Source organism: Myxocyprinus asiaticus, chromosome 39, assembly GCF_019703515.2.
Source record: "Myxocyprinus asiaticus isolate MX2 ecotype Aquarium Trade chromosome 39, UBuf_Myxa_2, whole genome shotgun sequence".
NCBI lineage: Eukaryota > Metazoa > Chordata > Actinopteri > Cypriniformes > Catostomidae > Myxocyprinus > Myxocyprinus asiaticus.
In genome coordinates, this window is record NC_059382.1 from 38,323,191 (window position 1) to 38,341,675 (window position 18,485).

At 38.6% G+C, this 18,485-nt stretch overlaps 1 protein-coding gene across 1 annotated transcript in view; it reads left to right on the forward strand.

Annotated features, from left to right (window-relative positions):
• Positions 1-240: 240 nt before the first annotated feature.
• LOC127429987 (guanylate cyclase soluble subunit beta-2-like) overlaps positions 241-18,485 on the forward strand; it is a 34,229-nt gene continuing 15,984 nt past the window's right edge. Inside the window, exons 1-10 of the mRNA XM_051679388.1 lie at positions 241-246; positions 567-640; positions 785-879; positions 974-1,134; positions 2,244-2,343; positions 2,435-2,646; positions 9,183-9,276; positions 10,430-10,533; positions 10,918-11,134; positions 11,560-11,880. Coding sequence (XP_051535348.1) covers positions 241-246; positions 567-640; positions 785-879; positions 974-1,134; positions 2,244-2,343; positions 2,435-2,646; positions 9,183-9,276; positions 10,430-10,533; positions 10,918-11,134; positions 11,560-11,880 — 1,384 coding nt within the window. The remainder of the gene's footprint in view (positions 247-566; positions 641-784; positions 880-973; positions 1,135-2,243; positions 2,344-2,434; positions 2,647-9,182; positions 9,277-10,429; positions 10,534-10,917; positions 11,135-11,559; positions 11,881-18,485) is intronic.

An 18,485-nucleotide genomic window follows, 5' to 3' on the forward strand; every position in this document is an offset into this window, starting at 1 on the left:
CAGCCTTTCACTGGGTCACACGCTCTCATTCATAGTCGTGTTGATGCATGCTGCTCATCGTTTCTCTGCTGCGGACAGTTCAGACGTGCATCCTTGGGATTCACATTAATTTCCATTAGAATTTAGTTGTTATGAGAGTGCTCAATTTGTTGGAATTCTCTTTTATTTCTGGAAAGAGAAGTATTATACTGTGTTTGGGGAGGGCGTGCTCCGCACTGATTTTTGGTAACCACGGTGATCATGGAGGTGAATGATTGATCAATGGAATATCAAAGAAAGAAAAGAAGTCATCTGTTAGCTTTCATGTGTTCAAGGAAAACATAACCTGATAAAGAAATGGTAAGATGCCAAATTATATCTGTGCTACAAATAGGCTTTGTTTTGCACTGTCTATTCATAGTTCCCAGTTACTTTAAAAATGTATTTAATGGCATTTTTAAGAACAAGCAATGTTCTATACATGACTATATTATTACAAATAGCGTAATTTATTGTTGACGAAGCCTACTTATTCAATCTTGAATAAACCTATCAAATGTCTTAATGCGTGTAACTCTAATATCCAGTATGGATTCATCAACACATGTTTGAAGTCTCTAGTGATTGATAGATTTGGAGAGGAAACGTGGGACAAACTCAGGCGAGTATCCAAATTCCTTTTTCTTTTTTTCTTTTTCTTTTTTCTTTTTTTCTTTTTCCAAAATATGGCATGTTAATGGCTGCAGTAGTGCTCAAGCTATATAAAAATGGTTGCATGGTGTGGAGAAACATGCTGATTTTGCAGGGATGCAGCAGGGGTCCAAGACACCTTTATGACTTATGAGGTGTACAAAGATGACATCACCATGCGATTAGTGACAGAGGCATGCAAGATGCTTGGTAAAGCACTTTCGCTTCTTACTGTGTTTATAACACAGAGTTGATTTTATTTTCATGAAATGTAATGCAAGGTTTTCTCTTTGTTTATCTTAAGACCTTGAGCAAAGTGTGGTGCTCAGACAGTTTGGAGAATACTTCTTTGAATTCTGCAAAAGAGCTGGCTATGACCATATGTTGCGCACTCTAGGAGGAAATCTATTCGAGTTTATGGAGAATTTGGATGCGCTGCATGGCTACCTCTCTCTGTCCTATAAGGTAAAGTGAGCAGGACATTAGTATTCTCATGAGAGGGTCTTGAGGATAATAGCGATCAAAGACACTGTTTCATAATTTATTTGTTAATCCAGAATGAATAGCGCACTTTTGATGTGCCAAATTACACCTCTTCTCTCTAGCTCAATTATACTTTTTCTGATGTTGTCATTCATTCATTCAGAATGAATCATAACTATTTATTATTTTATTATCTTTTTTAAAATTTAGTATGATGCTTCATATGCACAGACACAATGTAGGGTACAACAAGTGTATCAAGTCTGAAAAAAAAATGTATTTTTATGGAATATTGATGGAGCAACATAATTTGCATGAAAAGTAATAATAACGAGATAGTGTTGTTTTGATTAAATATAAAAAGGGGTGGGGGGGTTGATATATATTATTATTATTACATATACAGTATACTGAGATATAGGGGCAAGTTATAGGGCAAAATTTGTCAACTTATGCAAATAGTTTTGAGACAACAATATACTTTTTATTTGTATTTTTATTAAAATAAATTAAGATCATGCTTATTCAAAATGACCATTTTAGAAAACAGTGCACAATTTCCTGTTAATTTCAATCACATTTGGCATTTCATTACATCTCAATTATTCTATAAACAAACTAATCTCTATTACGATTGGATCAGTCAGTGTGAGTCCACTTTGAACATTCTTCATATCAAATCTATTCACCCCACTTAAGCCTTTAGCCCCAGCTACAGGGGGGCTTTTTTACCCTAAATACTATCCTTTCATTTATTGGACAATTATTGAAAAACTTTTGATTTAATCATCTTGACCAAACTGAAAATAACAAATAAGTATTTTGCCTCAAAATAAATGTGGTCATTTCAGGGATTCTCATTAGCTTCATATATTTGCAACATTTTAGATGTTATTAAATGTAAGATCAAATAATCTCAAAATCAACTTTTAGACATTACGCGCAATGATCTCTTGGAACAGGAAAATTTTGCAGTGAATAGTGATAAACAGGTATTTAGTTTATGTACCTTTAATGATTTGGGAGAAAATAAAATCAAAAGTGCCTTTTACAAATTTACTACAGCAAATGTTGTCTTCATTTCATTTTAGGAGATGAACGCGCCATCATTCCGTGTAGAGAGAAACAATGATGGCACCATGTTGTTACACTATTACTCTGACCGACGTGGTCTTTGTCATATTGTCCCTGGTAAACCATTCTTGTTCTATCTGTCTGCATATGTGGATGAGCAGTTAGGAAGCAATCAAATGTTCTGGTGCTAAATTTTCTAATGCTGTAGGTATCATCGGAGCTGTGGCCAAAGACTTCTTCAATAGCAAAGTAAAGATGGAAATTGTGAACCAGATAGAGGAAGTCGAGAGGACGGGAAAGAAAGAGCATATTGTTTTTCTCATCACCCAGAGCCCAGTGTTCACAGATGTTGAAAACGTTTTCCCACAGACCCTACACAACCAGACCAAAGTGTACAGGCATAACACAATCTATAAAGAGGTAAATTTAATGAATATACAGTATAAAATAATAAGCAAATAAGCATTCCATCCTCTTTCAATTATACAATAGAGTTGGAAATTATGTTGCAACATGTAGAAACCTAAAGAGTAGGCGATATACTGGTTTAACCCTTCCTTGGACTTATGATTTACATCAAACATCAACTAAACTTTAAGTTTTCAGCCTGAAACTTCATCCTTCACGGAGGTGATCTGAACCTGGCAATGTAATTTGTAATTTTTTTTTTATTTCATGTATTTATACACAAAACTACAAAAAAAGTCCCTACTGTTGGGCCTCATGTATTCAGATAGAAGACAAAGGCAGGCCTAACACAGTCGTAAAAACCTAACTCAAGCCCCCACATTCCAAGTCGTAAATTATACTGATAAAAATCGCGCCAAAATCAAACAAAGGGAGTCCAAAACAGACTACAAATCCCATGAAGCCTTGCTCACTAAAGATCGAACTCTCAACTCCTATTGGATGAGGCACACAACAGAACGTCCCTCAAACATGACATCATCAGGAGTTGAAATACCTCTGAAATGCTTCCGGGATTTGCTTCCAGCAACTTTGTTCGTTCTGTATAGATGCAGTTTCATCGCTGCTCTCAGGAGCAACCTTGTGGCACAAGGAAGTAACATCCGACTTGAAACTGTGGCCATACAATTTCCATCTCGCTGGACGAGTTGAGATTACTCTGTGTTCAACCGAACACTCTAACGGATCCGAAGGAGACCGCCAAACAATTCGCATCTTCATCCTACAGAAGCGAAGAGATTAAAGATTTCTCTTCCATCTTCAATCAAGTCGATATTTCTGAGTTCTCCGCCAGCCCGCCGAGAATCAACAGCCGTACCGCCTGCCGACAGAGCGAGGAAACGGTCTCCCGTCATCACCCGAGCCTCAAGGAACCGGGTCAGAGTTAAAGGACTGAGGAAAACACATTCTACCTGTGTCCTCATGCGATTCAAGTAAGAGGTTTACGTCTGGGCAGAGATAGAATATTATAGCGTGTTATTCTTGTGTTTCAAGGTTTTTTGCTTGTACAGTTTACAGACCGCCATGTCCGCTCATTATTAATACTCGGTATTAATTATCACAAATTTGTTTTGCTGTATTGTGGTCCAACCAAATTGGACTGTTGTGCAATTTCGCCATCGCGGGTGAGACAGGTAAACTAAGTTCATCCACTAAAGAGTCAAAGTACGCGGGACTGTTTACGAGCCATCCACCGCGTCTCTGAGCGATGAACTAACAGCTGCTTTCTCTCCCACGATCGCGAAATCGGCTTTAGGGTCTTCACTTCTCTCTCTCTCTCGTACTAACCACATACACACACGCACGCGACCCCTCACAAACATTCTGGCACACATTTTTGGCTCGTAGATAGCTTAAATGCTAAAGCCCAGCTTTGTCCCTAAGCTATCATACAAGCAGATACACGTGGTAACTGGTAGACGCCATTGACTGGTTTCTCTCCGCCCCCATTCACGGTCATATTCCCTGACCGGAAGTCTCGCATGACATACTCTCCACGAGAGTCACGTCCGCCATTTTGTGCACGTCCCTCCTTACACACACACACACACACACACTGTCACACACACACCTTATGTGTTATAGGATTACTTTTATTTCCATATCTAATCATATCACTGTTTAGTTTGTAGTTGTAAGTCGGAAGTTTATTGACTGCATTGTATTAATTATTAATTGATATTACTGCATAAATAAACTTTGTTTATATTACAAAGAGAAGTGTTTTGGTTTGTTCTGCATACGCCTGTGTCATGCTGACGGGATGTCAGTGCTCGGATTCAAACCTTCATTCATTGTTTTTTCCCCCGAAAATCGATATTCTTCGGATGTCGATTTTCCTAAGAAAACAATCTAATATTGATACTGTTTTACTATCTGGTTATTAGTCCCTGATTTCAGGGTGGTGCCCCGTCAATGTTAATCCTTATTAATATTCTATTGATTTTTGATAATTGATAATTATCTTTGATGTTTGTTGAATTTGAATGATCAATAAGCTAGTGTTAATTTTAATTAATGTTTCATCAATGTTAACAATTAACAATTATCTTTGATAATTGTTGATTTAAAGGATTAGAAAAAACTAACATTGATTCTCATCAATGTTCTATTGATTTTAATAATTAATAATTATCTTTGATAATTATTAATTATTGCTAATAACCAAACTTGCTCCTAAACATAGCGCACTACATTTACTGGAGCCCCATATGAGGTTTTAATGAGTTAGATTAAATTAATTAATTTAAATATTAATTAATAACTAAAGAAATAATTATTAATTATTTCTGATAGTAACACTGATCTAAACAACCAGTAAAGCCACTACGTTGTCCTTAAGGTTCAAACTGACCTTTTTTTATGTTCAATTTCAAAAGCTTATAATACAGGCTCTGTTTGCTCTCTCTCTCTCTCTGTCTCTACTTTTGGTCTTAAATCGTTCGTCTAGCTGTCAGTTAACACTAGAAAAAGAGTTTTTTCTCTATCACCTTCTATTCCAATATACAGACCTGAAAGGTAGGCACCAATGCACCTTCAAAAATCTTGTTAAAAAAAAAGATTCAAAAGCTTGTAATAAATGCTCTGTTTGCTCTATCTCCCTACCTTTAGTCTTAGATCATTCCACTAGATGACAGCAAACACTAGAAAAATATATTTTATATTATCACTTACAATCACAACATACAGATCTGAAAAGCAGGGGGCATCCCAACATGGTTTGTGACTCTGCCCATTTTTGGGAAGCCCTGCCCTTTCCCCATGTTTTGTGGAACAACTCGGCCTCTGAATGGACTACAAGTGTGATCTTGGTGTCATTTTAAAGCTAAGAACCTGTCACATATTCCCTGTTGTTTGTTTTGACTTTTATGTTGAAATTCTGGTTTAGTTCCCTGTTCCTGTTTCCTGTTAGTTTTGTAGTCCTTTGTAGTTTCTTTTCATGATTGGTTTTCCCCTGATTGTTTCCCCAGGTGTTCCTCGTTCCCTTGTTTTCCCTTGTGTAATTAAGCCCTTGTTTTCCCCTGGTCTTCATCTGTATTATGCTGTGCTTTGTTCCCTGTGTTTTCTTGCCTTTTATTAAAAAAGGCTGCATTTAGATCCTCATTTCTCTCCTGTCTCGTCACAGAAAGACTGACCCAGAAATGGATCTAGCAGCTGTCAGGATTCTATTCCTTCAACAAGGGGACTGTCCAGTTGAGGATCACGCCCTTGAGTTTTTAGAGCTGGCAACGTAGTGCACTATCCAGACCGCTCTCTGGTGGTTTTCTTCCGGGCTAGTCTGAATAGTGCACTGAGGGAACTCATGCCTCCGGCTGATCCTCACTGGACGCTCGGCAATTATGTCGAGAAGGCTCTGGAACTTAGCGGTTCCCCTTATACAGTGGATTATGGCAGGAACCCCGGGCTAAAACCTGCATCCACGGCCCCTGCCTCGAAGCCTTCCATAGCCCCTGTCTCCAAGTTGTATGATCTGCACTGATGTTGGTGCGTAGGTCCATGGAGACCTTACTTCAAAATTTGTATGCGCCCACGCCTGCCGCGGTCAACGAGCCAGCGCCCACGCCTGCCGTGGTCAACGTGCCAGTGCCCACACCTGCCACGGTCAACGAGCCAACGCCCACGCCTGCCACGGTCAACGAGTTGCCAGCCTCGCCCGTCCCAGAGCCAGCGTTGTCAGCCTCGCCCGTCCCAGAGCCAGCGTTGCCAGCCTCGCCCGTCCCAGAGCCAGCGTTACCAGCCTCGCCCGTCCCAGAGCCAGCGTTGCCAACTTCGGCCATCCAGAGGAGGAGGAAGAGAAGAAAAGTTTCCGTTCCCAAGTCTCTTCTCATGTACACGACCACGGAGGTCGTTTCCGAGTCTCCTCCCATTCCCACGACCACAGAGGTCATTCCCAAGTCTCATCCCATGTTCCCGACCATGGAGGTCATTCCCGAGTCTCTGCCCATGCCTACGACCACGGAGGTCATTCCCGAGTCTCATCCCATGTTCACGACCATGGAGGTCATTCCCGAGTCTCTGCCCATGCCCACAACTACTGAGGTTGTTCCCCAGTCTCTGCCCATGCCCACGACTACTGAGGTCGTTCCCAAGTCTTTGCCCATGCCCACGACTACAGAGGTCGTTCCCGAGTCTCATCCCATGTTCCCAACCACGGAGGTCGTTTCCAAGTCTCCGCCCATGCCCACAACCACGGAGGTCGTTTCCGAGTCTCTGCCCACGACCCCGGAGGTCGTTTCCGAGTCTCTGCCCACGACCACGGAGGTCGTTTCCGAGTCTCTGCCCACGCCCACAACCACGGAGGTAGTTCCTGAATCTCTGCCCATGCCCACGACTACAGAGGTTGTTCCCGAGTCTCTTCCCACAACCACAGAGGTCGTTCCCGAATCTCTTCCCATGTTCGCGACCATGGAGGTCATTTCCCATTCATCCAGGACTCTTTGTCTCGAGCCTCCCACGGCTCCACCTTCCACGGCTTGGCCCCACAAGCCTACATGGCTCCGCCCCCAGAGACTATTTCCCCAGCGGCTCCGCCCCCAGAGACTATTTTCCCAGTTGCTCCGCCCCCAGAGACTATTTCCCCAGCGGCTCTGCCCCCAGAGACTATTTCCCCAGCGGCTCCTCCCACTCCCCCAGAGACTATTTCCCCAGCGGCTCCTTCCGCTCCCCCAGAGACTATTCCTCCTGCGGCTCCTCCCGCTCCCCCAGAGACTATTCCTTCTGCGGCTCCTCCCACTAGCCCAGAGACAATTCCTACTGCGCCTCCCAGGCCTCCTGACCCTGCCTCGGCCCTGTGGCCACCTCCCAGGCCTCCTGACCCTGTCTCGGTCCTGCCTGATCTGCTCTGGTCTCCTTGGTCTCCTGGCCATCCGCCTGATCTGCTCTGGTCTCCTGGCCATCCGCCTGATCTGCTCTGGTCTCCTGGCCGCCCACCTGATCTGCTCTGGTCTACTTGGTCCTCCGAGCCTGCAGCGTCGCCTTGGCTCTCCATCCCTCCACCTATGCCTTGGTTTAAAGCCTCCCTAATTTTGCCTTCTTCCTCTGCTCCCCTTGCTCCTTGTGCCCCCCCAGAACTACCTATTTTCCCCCCCACACACCATGGACAATTTGGTTTTGTTTTGTTTTTTGGAGCGTCTGGAATCCGCTCCTTAAAAGGGGGGCTCTGTCACATATTCCCTGTTGTTTGTTTTGACATATGTTGAAATTCTGGTTTAATTCCCTGTTCCTGTTTCCTGTTAGTTTTGTGGTCCTTTGTAGTTTCTTTTCATGATTGATTTTCCCCTGATTGTTTCCCCAGGTGTTCCTCGTTCCCTTGTTTTCCCTTGTGTATTTAAGCCCTTGTTTTCCCATGGTTTTTTGTCCATCTTCATCTGTATTATGCTGTCCTTTTGTTCCCTGTATTTTGTTTCATTATGTTCTGAGTTACCTGGTTTACTTTTGTTTATTAAAGGTTTCATTTCTTTCCTGTCTCATCACAGAACCTCAGGTTTGCAATGATGAATGAACAATATTCAGGAACATATTCAAACGATGATTTGTTTATAATAATTTTTTTGCTGAGTTGCATTTTGTTTCTGGACATTGAGACATAACAGTGGATTATTTATCCGGACAAGCTAGAGACAATTAAAAATAGACTCATTTTGTAGAAAACTACCTAAGGTAAGAGCTGATATATTGAAATTTTGAATATGAGTGTACTCATAATAACATTTGGACCTTTTCTACAATTTATGGTGAGGCTTCTCAAAAAAGACTGGATGTCTATGGGTGGAGTTGGGGCTCCCCTGACTTTCAGATCTGTATATTGTGATAGAAGGAGATAGAGAGAGGAAAAAAAAAAAACTTTTTACTAGTGTTAGCTGGCACCTAGACAAACAATTTAAGACCAAAAGTAGAGAGAGCAAACAGAGCCTTTATTACAAGCTTTTGAATGAACATAAAAAAGGTCAATTTAACCCTTAAAGACAACGTAGGGACTTGATCATTAAGACCACGGAAGGGTTAAACAATATTCCGGTAGAAATGTGTCAGCTTGTACACGTATCGTCTATATCACAGTTATTCATTCATCTATTTTTGTGTCACTAGTTACTTTTGCATGTAAAATGTGTGGACGGTCCATTTGGAAATTAGGCCTATTTTTAATAAAGTAGCCTAACCATGAGCTATTATTTTGTAGACATTTTTGAATCACTTTCCATAATTGTTTTTTTATATTTTGAGATATTTCTTTGTCAACCAGAAAATTCAAGAATATCCAGATAAAGCCGAAATGTTAGATTATATCTTGCACCCCTAAGAAGCCAGCAAACCTGTCAAATCAGCACTGACAAATAATTTACTGTTTATAGCATACAGATAGAACACAGATAGTTTTATAAGGTATATATTGTATAATCTTGCTGTTATGATTACAGTCATCTATAACATTACTGTTGAGGATTGGGTTTTTTTTAATGTAATATACGTTTACACTGTATTCTTCCTAGGAGACAGAAAGGTCCCTGCAGAGGAAGTTTCAAACTCATGATAAACAGAAAAATCACTGGGGCAGAGTCAAAAGTTTGGTACACCCAGAGAAGGGTAACAATGTAATCAAATTGTTTTAACCTGAGAAGATTATGATGTATATGTAAGATACAACAGAGTCCACAGTTATTTCAATTCCACAGTGTAAATGAATCACTTAACTGCAAATGTTTTTTAAGTCAAGGATGAGGACAAATCAGAAAATGGGCTTTAGGCTTGTTTTCAGCGACTTTCTTGAAGCTGAAGTGTGTAAATGTTTCGGTGTTAAATTACTTTCTCCTACCCCTGCTTAATATGCACAACTATAAGTTAGCCAGTCATACTATACTGTAGGATAATTTTCTTGTAATCTACATAAACTGTCTCTGTAGCTCTATAAAAATTCCTCTGTTTGTTTTGAGCATCCCTTTCAGCCCGACACAACAACATTGAATCAACCAAAGGAATTACACAATTCAGCTTTAAATTACTGTCCATTTTATAAGCATACTACCACACACACATACCTAAGAATTTTCCTAAGATGAATTCAAGAGTTAAGAATACACTACATGGTAACACTACATTAATGTTCCTTATGTTAAGCATTTATAAGGGGTTTATTAATGATCAATAACTCATTTACAAATGTATTATAAATCATTGATATTTGATATAACAAAGTGCATGAAAAGGGTGACTGTCGTGCATTGCTTGCCAAACAGTTAACTATTTTACCTTACATGTTATAAATGCTTAATAATATTTATTAAAAATTAGTTACCTATGTAAATGTACTTTAATTGACTTTAAAACACAGCAGACTGTAGCAAAATGACATAATCCATACTTTTAATTTTACTGTAATAGTCTTTTTTAGCTGCACTGTGATATAAATCATGAATTAGGGCATTTTATGTTTTTGATTAATACACGTATTAATAAGTGTATTTAGTAAGCATTTATAACATGCAATTTAAAATGCTCACTATTTGGCAAGTATTACATGAAAGTGGCCCTTTTTTTTCATGTTGTTATAACCACATATCAATGCTTTATAATGCATTTGCAAATGACTTAAATGTCATTAATGAACCCCTTTTATACCCTTAACAAAGGGAACATTCATGTAAAGCGTTACCAGAAACATGCAGTATTATGAACATTTTCATTTTATTCAAAAATTGTATTTCATTATTAATTTTGTTTGTTTGTTTTTTCAAATAAGGTAAAACCTTATGGGGATTTCAGCCTGTGTACCCTGATCATCTTTGTGTCGACCTTAAGACATTTTGCAATGCATTCCCTTTCCACATTGTGTTTGATGAACAAGTAAGGGATGACTGGGGATAAGACATTGTTTGTGTACAAAAAGCGTTAGTGTATATTTCTCAGTGTTTAAAACGTTGAACTTTAAGCCATTACACTTTTTGGTCCAACTTTATATTAGGTGTCTTTAGCTACTATGTACTAACATTAAAATACATACAATACAATGTATTTATTGTGTAACTACATGATGTTCTGCAAAATTTAGGGTTAGGGGTTAGTGTTGGGTTAGGGGTAAGGTTAACAGTGTAAATACAAATGTAATTAAATGCAACAACATGTATGTACATAAGAAGTACATTGTATCAAATACTTAAGTACATAGTAATTAAAGACACCTAATATAAAGTGGATCCCTCTTTTCTTCTCCTGAATACATCCATGCAGCTACGGGTTAGACAGGCAGGAGTTACTATTCAGAGAATTGTCCCGGGGCTACAGACCATGTGCACCCTGCTGGACCAATATTTCACCATCCAACATCCACAGGTGACTTTTAACATCAGCAGCATCCGCAAGTTCATAAATAGCCATTTCGTTTTACGGACACAACGAGATATGATGCCTGTGACCTGGAGAGAGAGACCCATGCTAGAACTGAGAGGTGAGATGATTTATTGATGCTTAATGAATACAGTTTATTCATAAATATGATCATTATGCAAATTTAAAAAAGCTCAACCTGCAGTCTTTATACTTTACAATAATACACATTTTTAATATTTTATCCATTAATATGTAGATTTATCTTTTAAATTTATATAACAAACATGACAAGTGACAAACATACAGAACTACTGTACATTTTTTATATATTTTTTTATGTACAAACATTCTGATTCAGATTCTATTCCTTTGTGTCCCTTAACCTCACACACATTTACTATGACTATGTGGTGTGAGAACTTGAAATGTGGTGTCTGATTAGCATATGTAACTCCAGACTCTCTACCATGACTTGTTCCATACTTAACATTCACCTCTTTGTATTTCCCTCTATACCTCTCTCGTCTATCTTCTCTCTTCTAGGTCAAATGTTATGGATGCCTCCGTTGCGTTACATGCTGTACCTGGCTTCACCATTACTTCGCAGCTTGCAGGAGCTGGAGGAGCGCCACTTGTATCTCTCTGACATTGCACCGCATGACGCTACGCGTGACCTGATCCTGCTCAACCAGCAGCGGCTCGCGGAGATGGAGCTCTCCAACCAGCTAGAGCGAAAGAAGGAGGAGCTTCGACATCTCTCGAAACACCTTGAGGAGGAAAAGCAGAAGACAGAGAATCTTCTCTATGCCATGCTGCCCAAACACGTGGCCAACCGGCTGAAAGAGGGCAAGAGAGTAGAGGCAGGTGAATCAAATGGAGGGGTGTTAGTTGAGCATATAATGAGGGAGATTCTTGGGAGAGAACTAAACCGTGTCCCAAAATAAAGCAATTCATAATTATAAAAGCAACAGCAAACATTACATTCACCGTCAATGTAACTTCCTGAAGGCATTAGTGAACGCCAGGCTCATTTAGTACATTTGTAATGATTTCAATTTCCATCAATTGTTTTTAAAGGGATATTCTGGGTTCAATGCAAGTTAAGCTCAATCGACAGCATTTGTAGCATAATGCTGATTACCTATTTATATATATATATATATATATATATATATATATATATATATATTGTCAACTTGTCTCTTGTTTATTAAAAAATTTGGGTTACCAAGATGATCTCATGAGAATTCGTATGTATTCTTATGTAAAATTTGGTTCTAGCAAACGTACATTCTTTTACATTTGCATAGACACTGAAACGTACAATACTGACGTATTAACAGCATCTAAATGTCATAATTTTACATATTAACACCTATAGAAACCTACAAATGTTTACGTGTACTGTTTGAATTGATTAATATTGAATTCATAGAATTAATCAATTAAATACATTTCATTTATAATCAGTGAGATTAGTTAAATGCCATCATATAACACAGTTGACATTATAATATGACATTTGAATGGTTTCATTCAGTTCTGTGTGATTTCTGCTGCCCTATACAATGTTTTAAAAGGATTATTTCGCTTTAACCAAGACTAAACTTTAAAATGTTAAAATGAATAAAAACTCTGTAATCGTTTAATCATTTATTAAGCATTTCATTTTATTTTAGTTTGCCATGGGACACAAAAGGAGTTTTCAGAATATGGCAAAAAACAAAATAAACCACAAAAAGCACCATAAAACAATAATAAAATTAATCCATAAATTTGTTAGCTATAATCCAAATCTTCAGACTGCTTTCTGTGAAGAACAGACCCAAATTCAAGCCTTTTATTCAACGATCTCCGTCTCCATCTGCGCCCGCTGTAACCGTCAACATGCGTTGGTTTCATTTTCAAAAATTGCTTCCTCAAGCATTACGACCAGCGGATTTACGGCAGTGTCTCGTGACCGTTTGTGACATGCCATATTCTGCGACGTAAATGTTTGAATGAGATATGACAGCACCGATTTACAGCGATTAATAATTTAAATTTCACTCTCTTCCTCACACAATGCAGCGCATCACCCTTTGGACTACTTTTGTACTGAATTTTGCCATTTTTTCTGAATACATTTTTTGTGATTACATTTATCTGACTGTTACATGTTTTATATGCTTAATAAATGATTTTGGTTAGATTTGGGAGTATAAATCAATATATTGTATCAAAAATTACTGCTACTGTACATTAATCTACTTGTTACATGTTTTTATATTGTTGAAATGTGGTTATGTTTAGATGTTGGGGTAGGATTAAGGGATCTAAAATATCTATAAAACAGTAAAAATGTACAAATACGATCGATTCGTGTATTCAAATATATTTGTAATGGATTCGTCAATATTTAACATTTCTAAAGCTTTAAATACATACATTTTAACATCCATATTGTACGTTTTAGTGTATCCAAATGTACAAACATGTATGTTGAAATGTTACAAATATTAACATACAATTAGCTACGTATATACATGAGATCTGGCTGGGGTTACAGTGAGGCACTTACAGTGGAAGAGTATAGGTCTGTCCATAAGCATTAAAATACTCACTGTTTCAAAAGTATAGCCACAAGATGTAAACATTATACTTGTTAAAATGATTTTAGTGTGAAAACATTTCTGTTCCGCAATTTTAGCATGACAAAACTGCTTATAGGGTTTACCGACGTTGCATTGTCAAGGCAGCAAAGTTGAAATATTGGATAAAACTTTACACTTACAAGGTTAGTAAGTGATTGTAACAAAGTAAAATCATGAAGGACATACTGTATGTTTATGTCTTGTGGCTATACTTTTCAAACAGTATTTTAATGTTTATGGATTGGCCCCATTCACTTCCACTGAAATTGCCTCACTGTAACCACGGTTTTTGCTTCCCTTTTTTAAATAAACGAGGGACGAGTCGAAAATATTTTTTGTGATGATCAGCATTATTGAAATGATTTCCCATAGTCATGTGTTATACCAGGTGTACTGACTAAAAGCAAATGTTGAGTTCCATCAATTTAAGTGGGCCAGGAAATAGTGAAACTGACTGCATTACATGCAATAGGAGTTATTTTCATAAGTGATTTATATATGATTTATAAGTAAAGGAGCATTCTGTCGGGGTGGTTCTAGAGTCAATAGATATTCAGGGCTGAGCCCAGACCTCTGTGGATACGTGTGGGGCCATACTTTGATAAAATATTGCAATATAATACACTTTATAATAAAAGTTTAAATGTTACATTTGTGAGGTATCATTTACTGTACACCGATCAGCCACAACATTAAAATCACCTGCCAAAACAGCTCTGACCCTGAAGGTGACACCAAGACGTTAGCAGCAGATCCTTACGCTTGCCCATTTTTCCTGATTCCAACACATGAAATTCAAGAACTGACTGTTCAGTTGCTGCCTAATATATCCCACCCCTTGATAGGTGCCATTGTAATGAGATAATAAATGTTATTCACTTCACCTGTCAGTGGTTTTGATGTTGTGGTTGATCAGTGTATATAGTAAATCTTTAAACATTACTGAAATTTAAACTAAAATGTCCCATTAACATTGTCTCAGCCTCAGATACGCTTGAAGATCAGAAATGGTGTGCTTTTAACACTATGTATATTAAAACATGATAAAAAAAAAAGGCTTTCCGTAGTTCGAAGCACATTGTGTACAACTGATGGTTTAATAGCCGATTATTGAATTGTCTGGTGTTTTAAGTTAGTTTAGACCAGTAGTTCCCAACCTTTTTGACTGCAAGGACCCCCATTGTCAGAGAAAATATTTGAAGGCCCCCAATGTAGGCTATTAGATATTCATATTATAAGATATAACTATAAGATATTTCCTCAGATACTTCTACTGTAATGATGACACAGCTTGTTTTTTAAAGTTTTTTAATGTAAGAAACTACTAGCGTAAATAGATTAAAACAATTAATCATGATACATATTGTGATTCCAGAAATGTCTAGAACTGTATGTTCTTCATAAAAATCAAGCTGTAAATGGAAGTTATTATTATTATTTTGCATTTTCAGTAAGTTGAGTTATAATAATTATATAAAAATTATAATAGTCTACCTTATTTTAAATAATTTTAAGAGATCTTGAGGCCCCCTATTGGGTCCCGACCCCCTGGTTGAGAACCACTGGTCTAGACGATAGCAGGCTATTAATAGGCTAAAATACACACATACGCATGAGTGCTGGAAAGCAGCTGCCAACAAGACAGTGTGTGAATTGAGTCAATATTTGGTATTATCAATACTGTAGAAAGACTGGTATCATTAACTTATCATATTTACTATCAATATACAGTGCATTCACAAAGTATTCAGACCACTTCATTTTTTCACATTTTGTTATGTTGCAGCCTTATACTAAAATGCTTTATTTATTTTTTCACATCAATCTACACTTTATACCCCATAATGACAAAGCAAAAACCAGATTTTTGATAACTTTGCAAATTTATTAGAACGAAAAAAAAAACTAAAATATCACATAGACATAAGTATTCAGACCCTTAACTCAGTACTTAGTTGAAGCACCTTTGGCAGCAATTACAGCCTCAAGTCTTTTTGCGTATGATGCGACAAGCTTTGCACACCTGGATTTGGGGATTGTCTGCCATTCTTCTCTGCAAATACTCTCAAGCTCTGTCAGGTTGGATGGGGACCATTGGTGGACAGCCATTTTCAGGTCTCTCCAGAGATGTTCGATTGGGTTCAAGTCTCTTCAAGTCAAGGCTCTGGCTGAGCCACTCAAGGACATTCACAGAGTTGTTTTGGCTGTGTGCTTAGGGTCGCTGTCCTGTTGGAAGGTGAACCTTCGGCCCATTCTGAGGTCCTGAGTGCTTAACTAGGTTTTCATTAAGGACATCTTTGTATTTTGCTGCATTCAGCTTTCCTTCAACCCTGACCAGTCCCCCAGTCCCTGCCGCTGAAAAATATCCCCACAGCATGATGCTACCACCACCATGCTTCACCGTTGGGATGGTATTGCGCAGGTGATGAGCGGTGCCTGGCTTCCTCCTTTGTAATTGAGGCCAACAGTTCAATCCTTGTTTCATCAGACCAGAGAATCTTGTTTCTCACAGACTGAGAGTCCTTTAGGTACTTTTTTGCAAATTCCAAGCAGGCTTTCATGTGTTTTGCACTGAGGAGAGGCTTCCGTCTGGCCACTCTGCCATAAAGCCGAGATCGGTGGAGTGTTACAGTCCTTCTTCAAGTTTCTCCCATCTCCAAACATGATCTCTGGAGCTCAACCAGAGTGACCATTGGGTTCTTGGTCACCTCTCTTACCAAGGTCCTTCTCCCCCGATTGCTCAGTTTGGCAGGGGGTCCAGCTCTAGGAAGAGTCCTGGTTGTTCCAAACTTCTTCCATTCAAGAATGCAGCTGAAATTGTTCTGTCGTCTTCCCCAGATCTGTGCCTCGACACAGTCCTGTCTCTGAGCTCAGCAGGCAGTTCCTTTGACCTCATGGCTTTGTTTTTGTTCTGATATTCATTTACAGCTGTGAGACCTTATATAGGAAGGTGTGTGCCTTTCCAAATCATGTTCAATCAATTGAATTTGCCACAGGTGGACTCCAATCAAAATGTAGAAACATCTCAAAGATGATCCAGAGAAATGGGATGCATCTGAGCAAAGGGTCTGAATACTTATGTCAATGTGATATTTCAGTTGTCAAAAGTGAAGTTATCAAAATCTGGTTTTTGCTTTGTCATTATGGTGTATGGAGTGTAGATTGATATGAAGCATTTTAGCATAAGGCTGCAACAACAAAATTTGAAAAAATGAAAGGGTCTGAATACTTTATGAATGCACTGTACCAAAGTACTGGTACTTTTGACATCAGTACAAGATGATGAAAATAATCTGGGCTTTGCTGAAAACATTCAGGTCTTAAGGTCCAGTAGCCCACCCCTAGTGCCGCCCATGAATTCCAGACATGCAGACAGAAGTAGTAAGAAATGGCTAGTTGAGTTGAAGTATAGTGTTACTTGCTGTTTCACAAGCCCCTATTACAGAGTTTTGCATTTTAAATAAACTGCAGTTTTCAGAAGCTCTAGCGCACAGATGACAGCCAGTGGCTCCCAGACATATACCACTTTAAAGTGCAGCATACAAAAAAATTCATAGACTCCGTGACAGACAGTCACTCTTCCAGAGCTCAAACTATCGGTGAGGCTGACAGACAAAATTAAAAGTACAAAATACACTGAGTGACCATTTCATGGTGTACACCTTTAAAAAAATGGGAAAGACCCACATTTGCCCCAGAAATCTCTATGAAAAATTTCCATAGAGATTCTGGACTATGTTGACATGATAGGATCATGCAGTTGCTGCAGATTTGACAACTGCCAATTTGTGATGGGTAGACTATGACTGTAAAGTGTTAGGGTATACATGGATGGTCAGCAACAATTTTCTGGTTTTTATTAAATTAAGGGGCCTAATTTGTGCTAATAAGTATTCCCCCACACCATGAAAGATGCCAATATACTTCTAGCGAAATCAAAGAATGAACAGATGTGATGTAATTTTGAACACAATCTGTCCAAAATGGTGTTTTTGAGTTAGTTAAATTGGTTTGAAATGCCTTGCCAGTGCAAACTTTCAGTAAAACTTCATGCCAACTGTAAAACTTCTCACTGACATTGGTCTATGTCATCAATGGGTGTGACCCTGATCAACTATTTTGACACCAGCATCTTTTTCCAGTTAATTTTACTCAGTCGAGATCAGTCAACATGAACATAGAGTTGCTGCCCTTTTATACACCAATCTTTGCAGTAGTATCAATGTTTTTCTTTAAATGAGTCTAAAAACCTTTTTTATGATCTTTCGTTGATTCTTATCTCAAAATACATAATGAAATAAAATAACAGAGGGTAACGATGCATATTATGATCACGTATAGCATGTTTGCATTAGCATTAGCGCCGTGAAACGCACAATGTAAACATGACAAATTTCACATTACCTACTGCATTTACACTATATTACTTGAAATCATCAGTGAGTGGTGAAAACAGCTTCTTTTACTGATCTCATGTGTACAATATTCATGTCCTTGATAACACACTTTAATGTCACATTGTAGTCTGTTGTCAGGAGAGCACACGTCTCATATTTAAATGCTCCTCCTCCCAGTTTCCTATTCTCAGCTGATCCTAACCGGGTTTTCTGATGCTGTGGCCCATCCACGTTAAGATTCAACGAGTTGTGTGTTCAGAAATGCTCCTCTCAATGTTGTTGAATAATTTAGTTACTTTAACAACACTAAAACAGTTACTGTTGCCTCCTTGTCAGCTCAAACAAGCTTGTTAATTACATTTTTGTCCACAGAACTGCTGCTTACTAGATGTTTTCACCATTCCCTGTTAATGCTAGCGACTGTTGTCATGCATGAAAA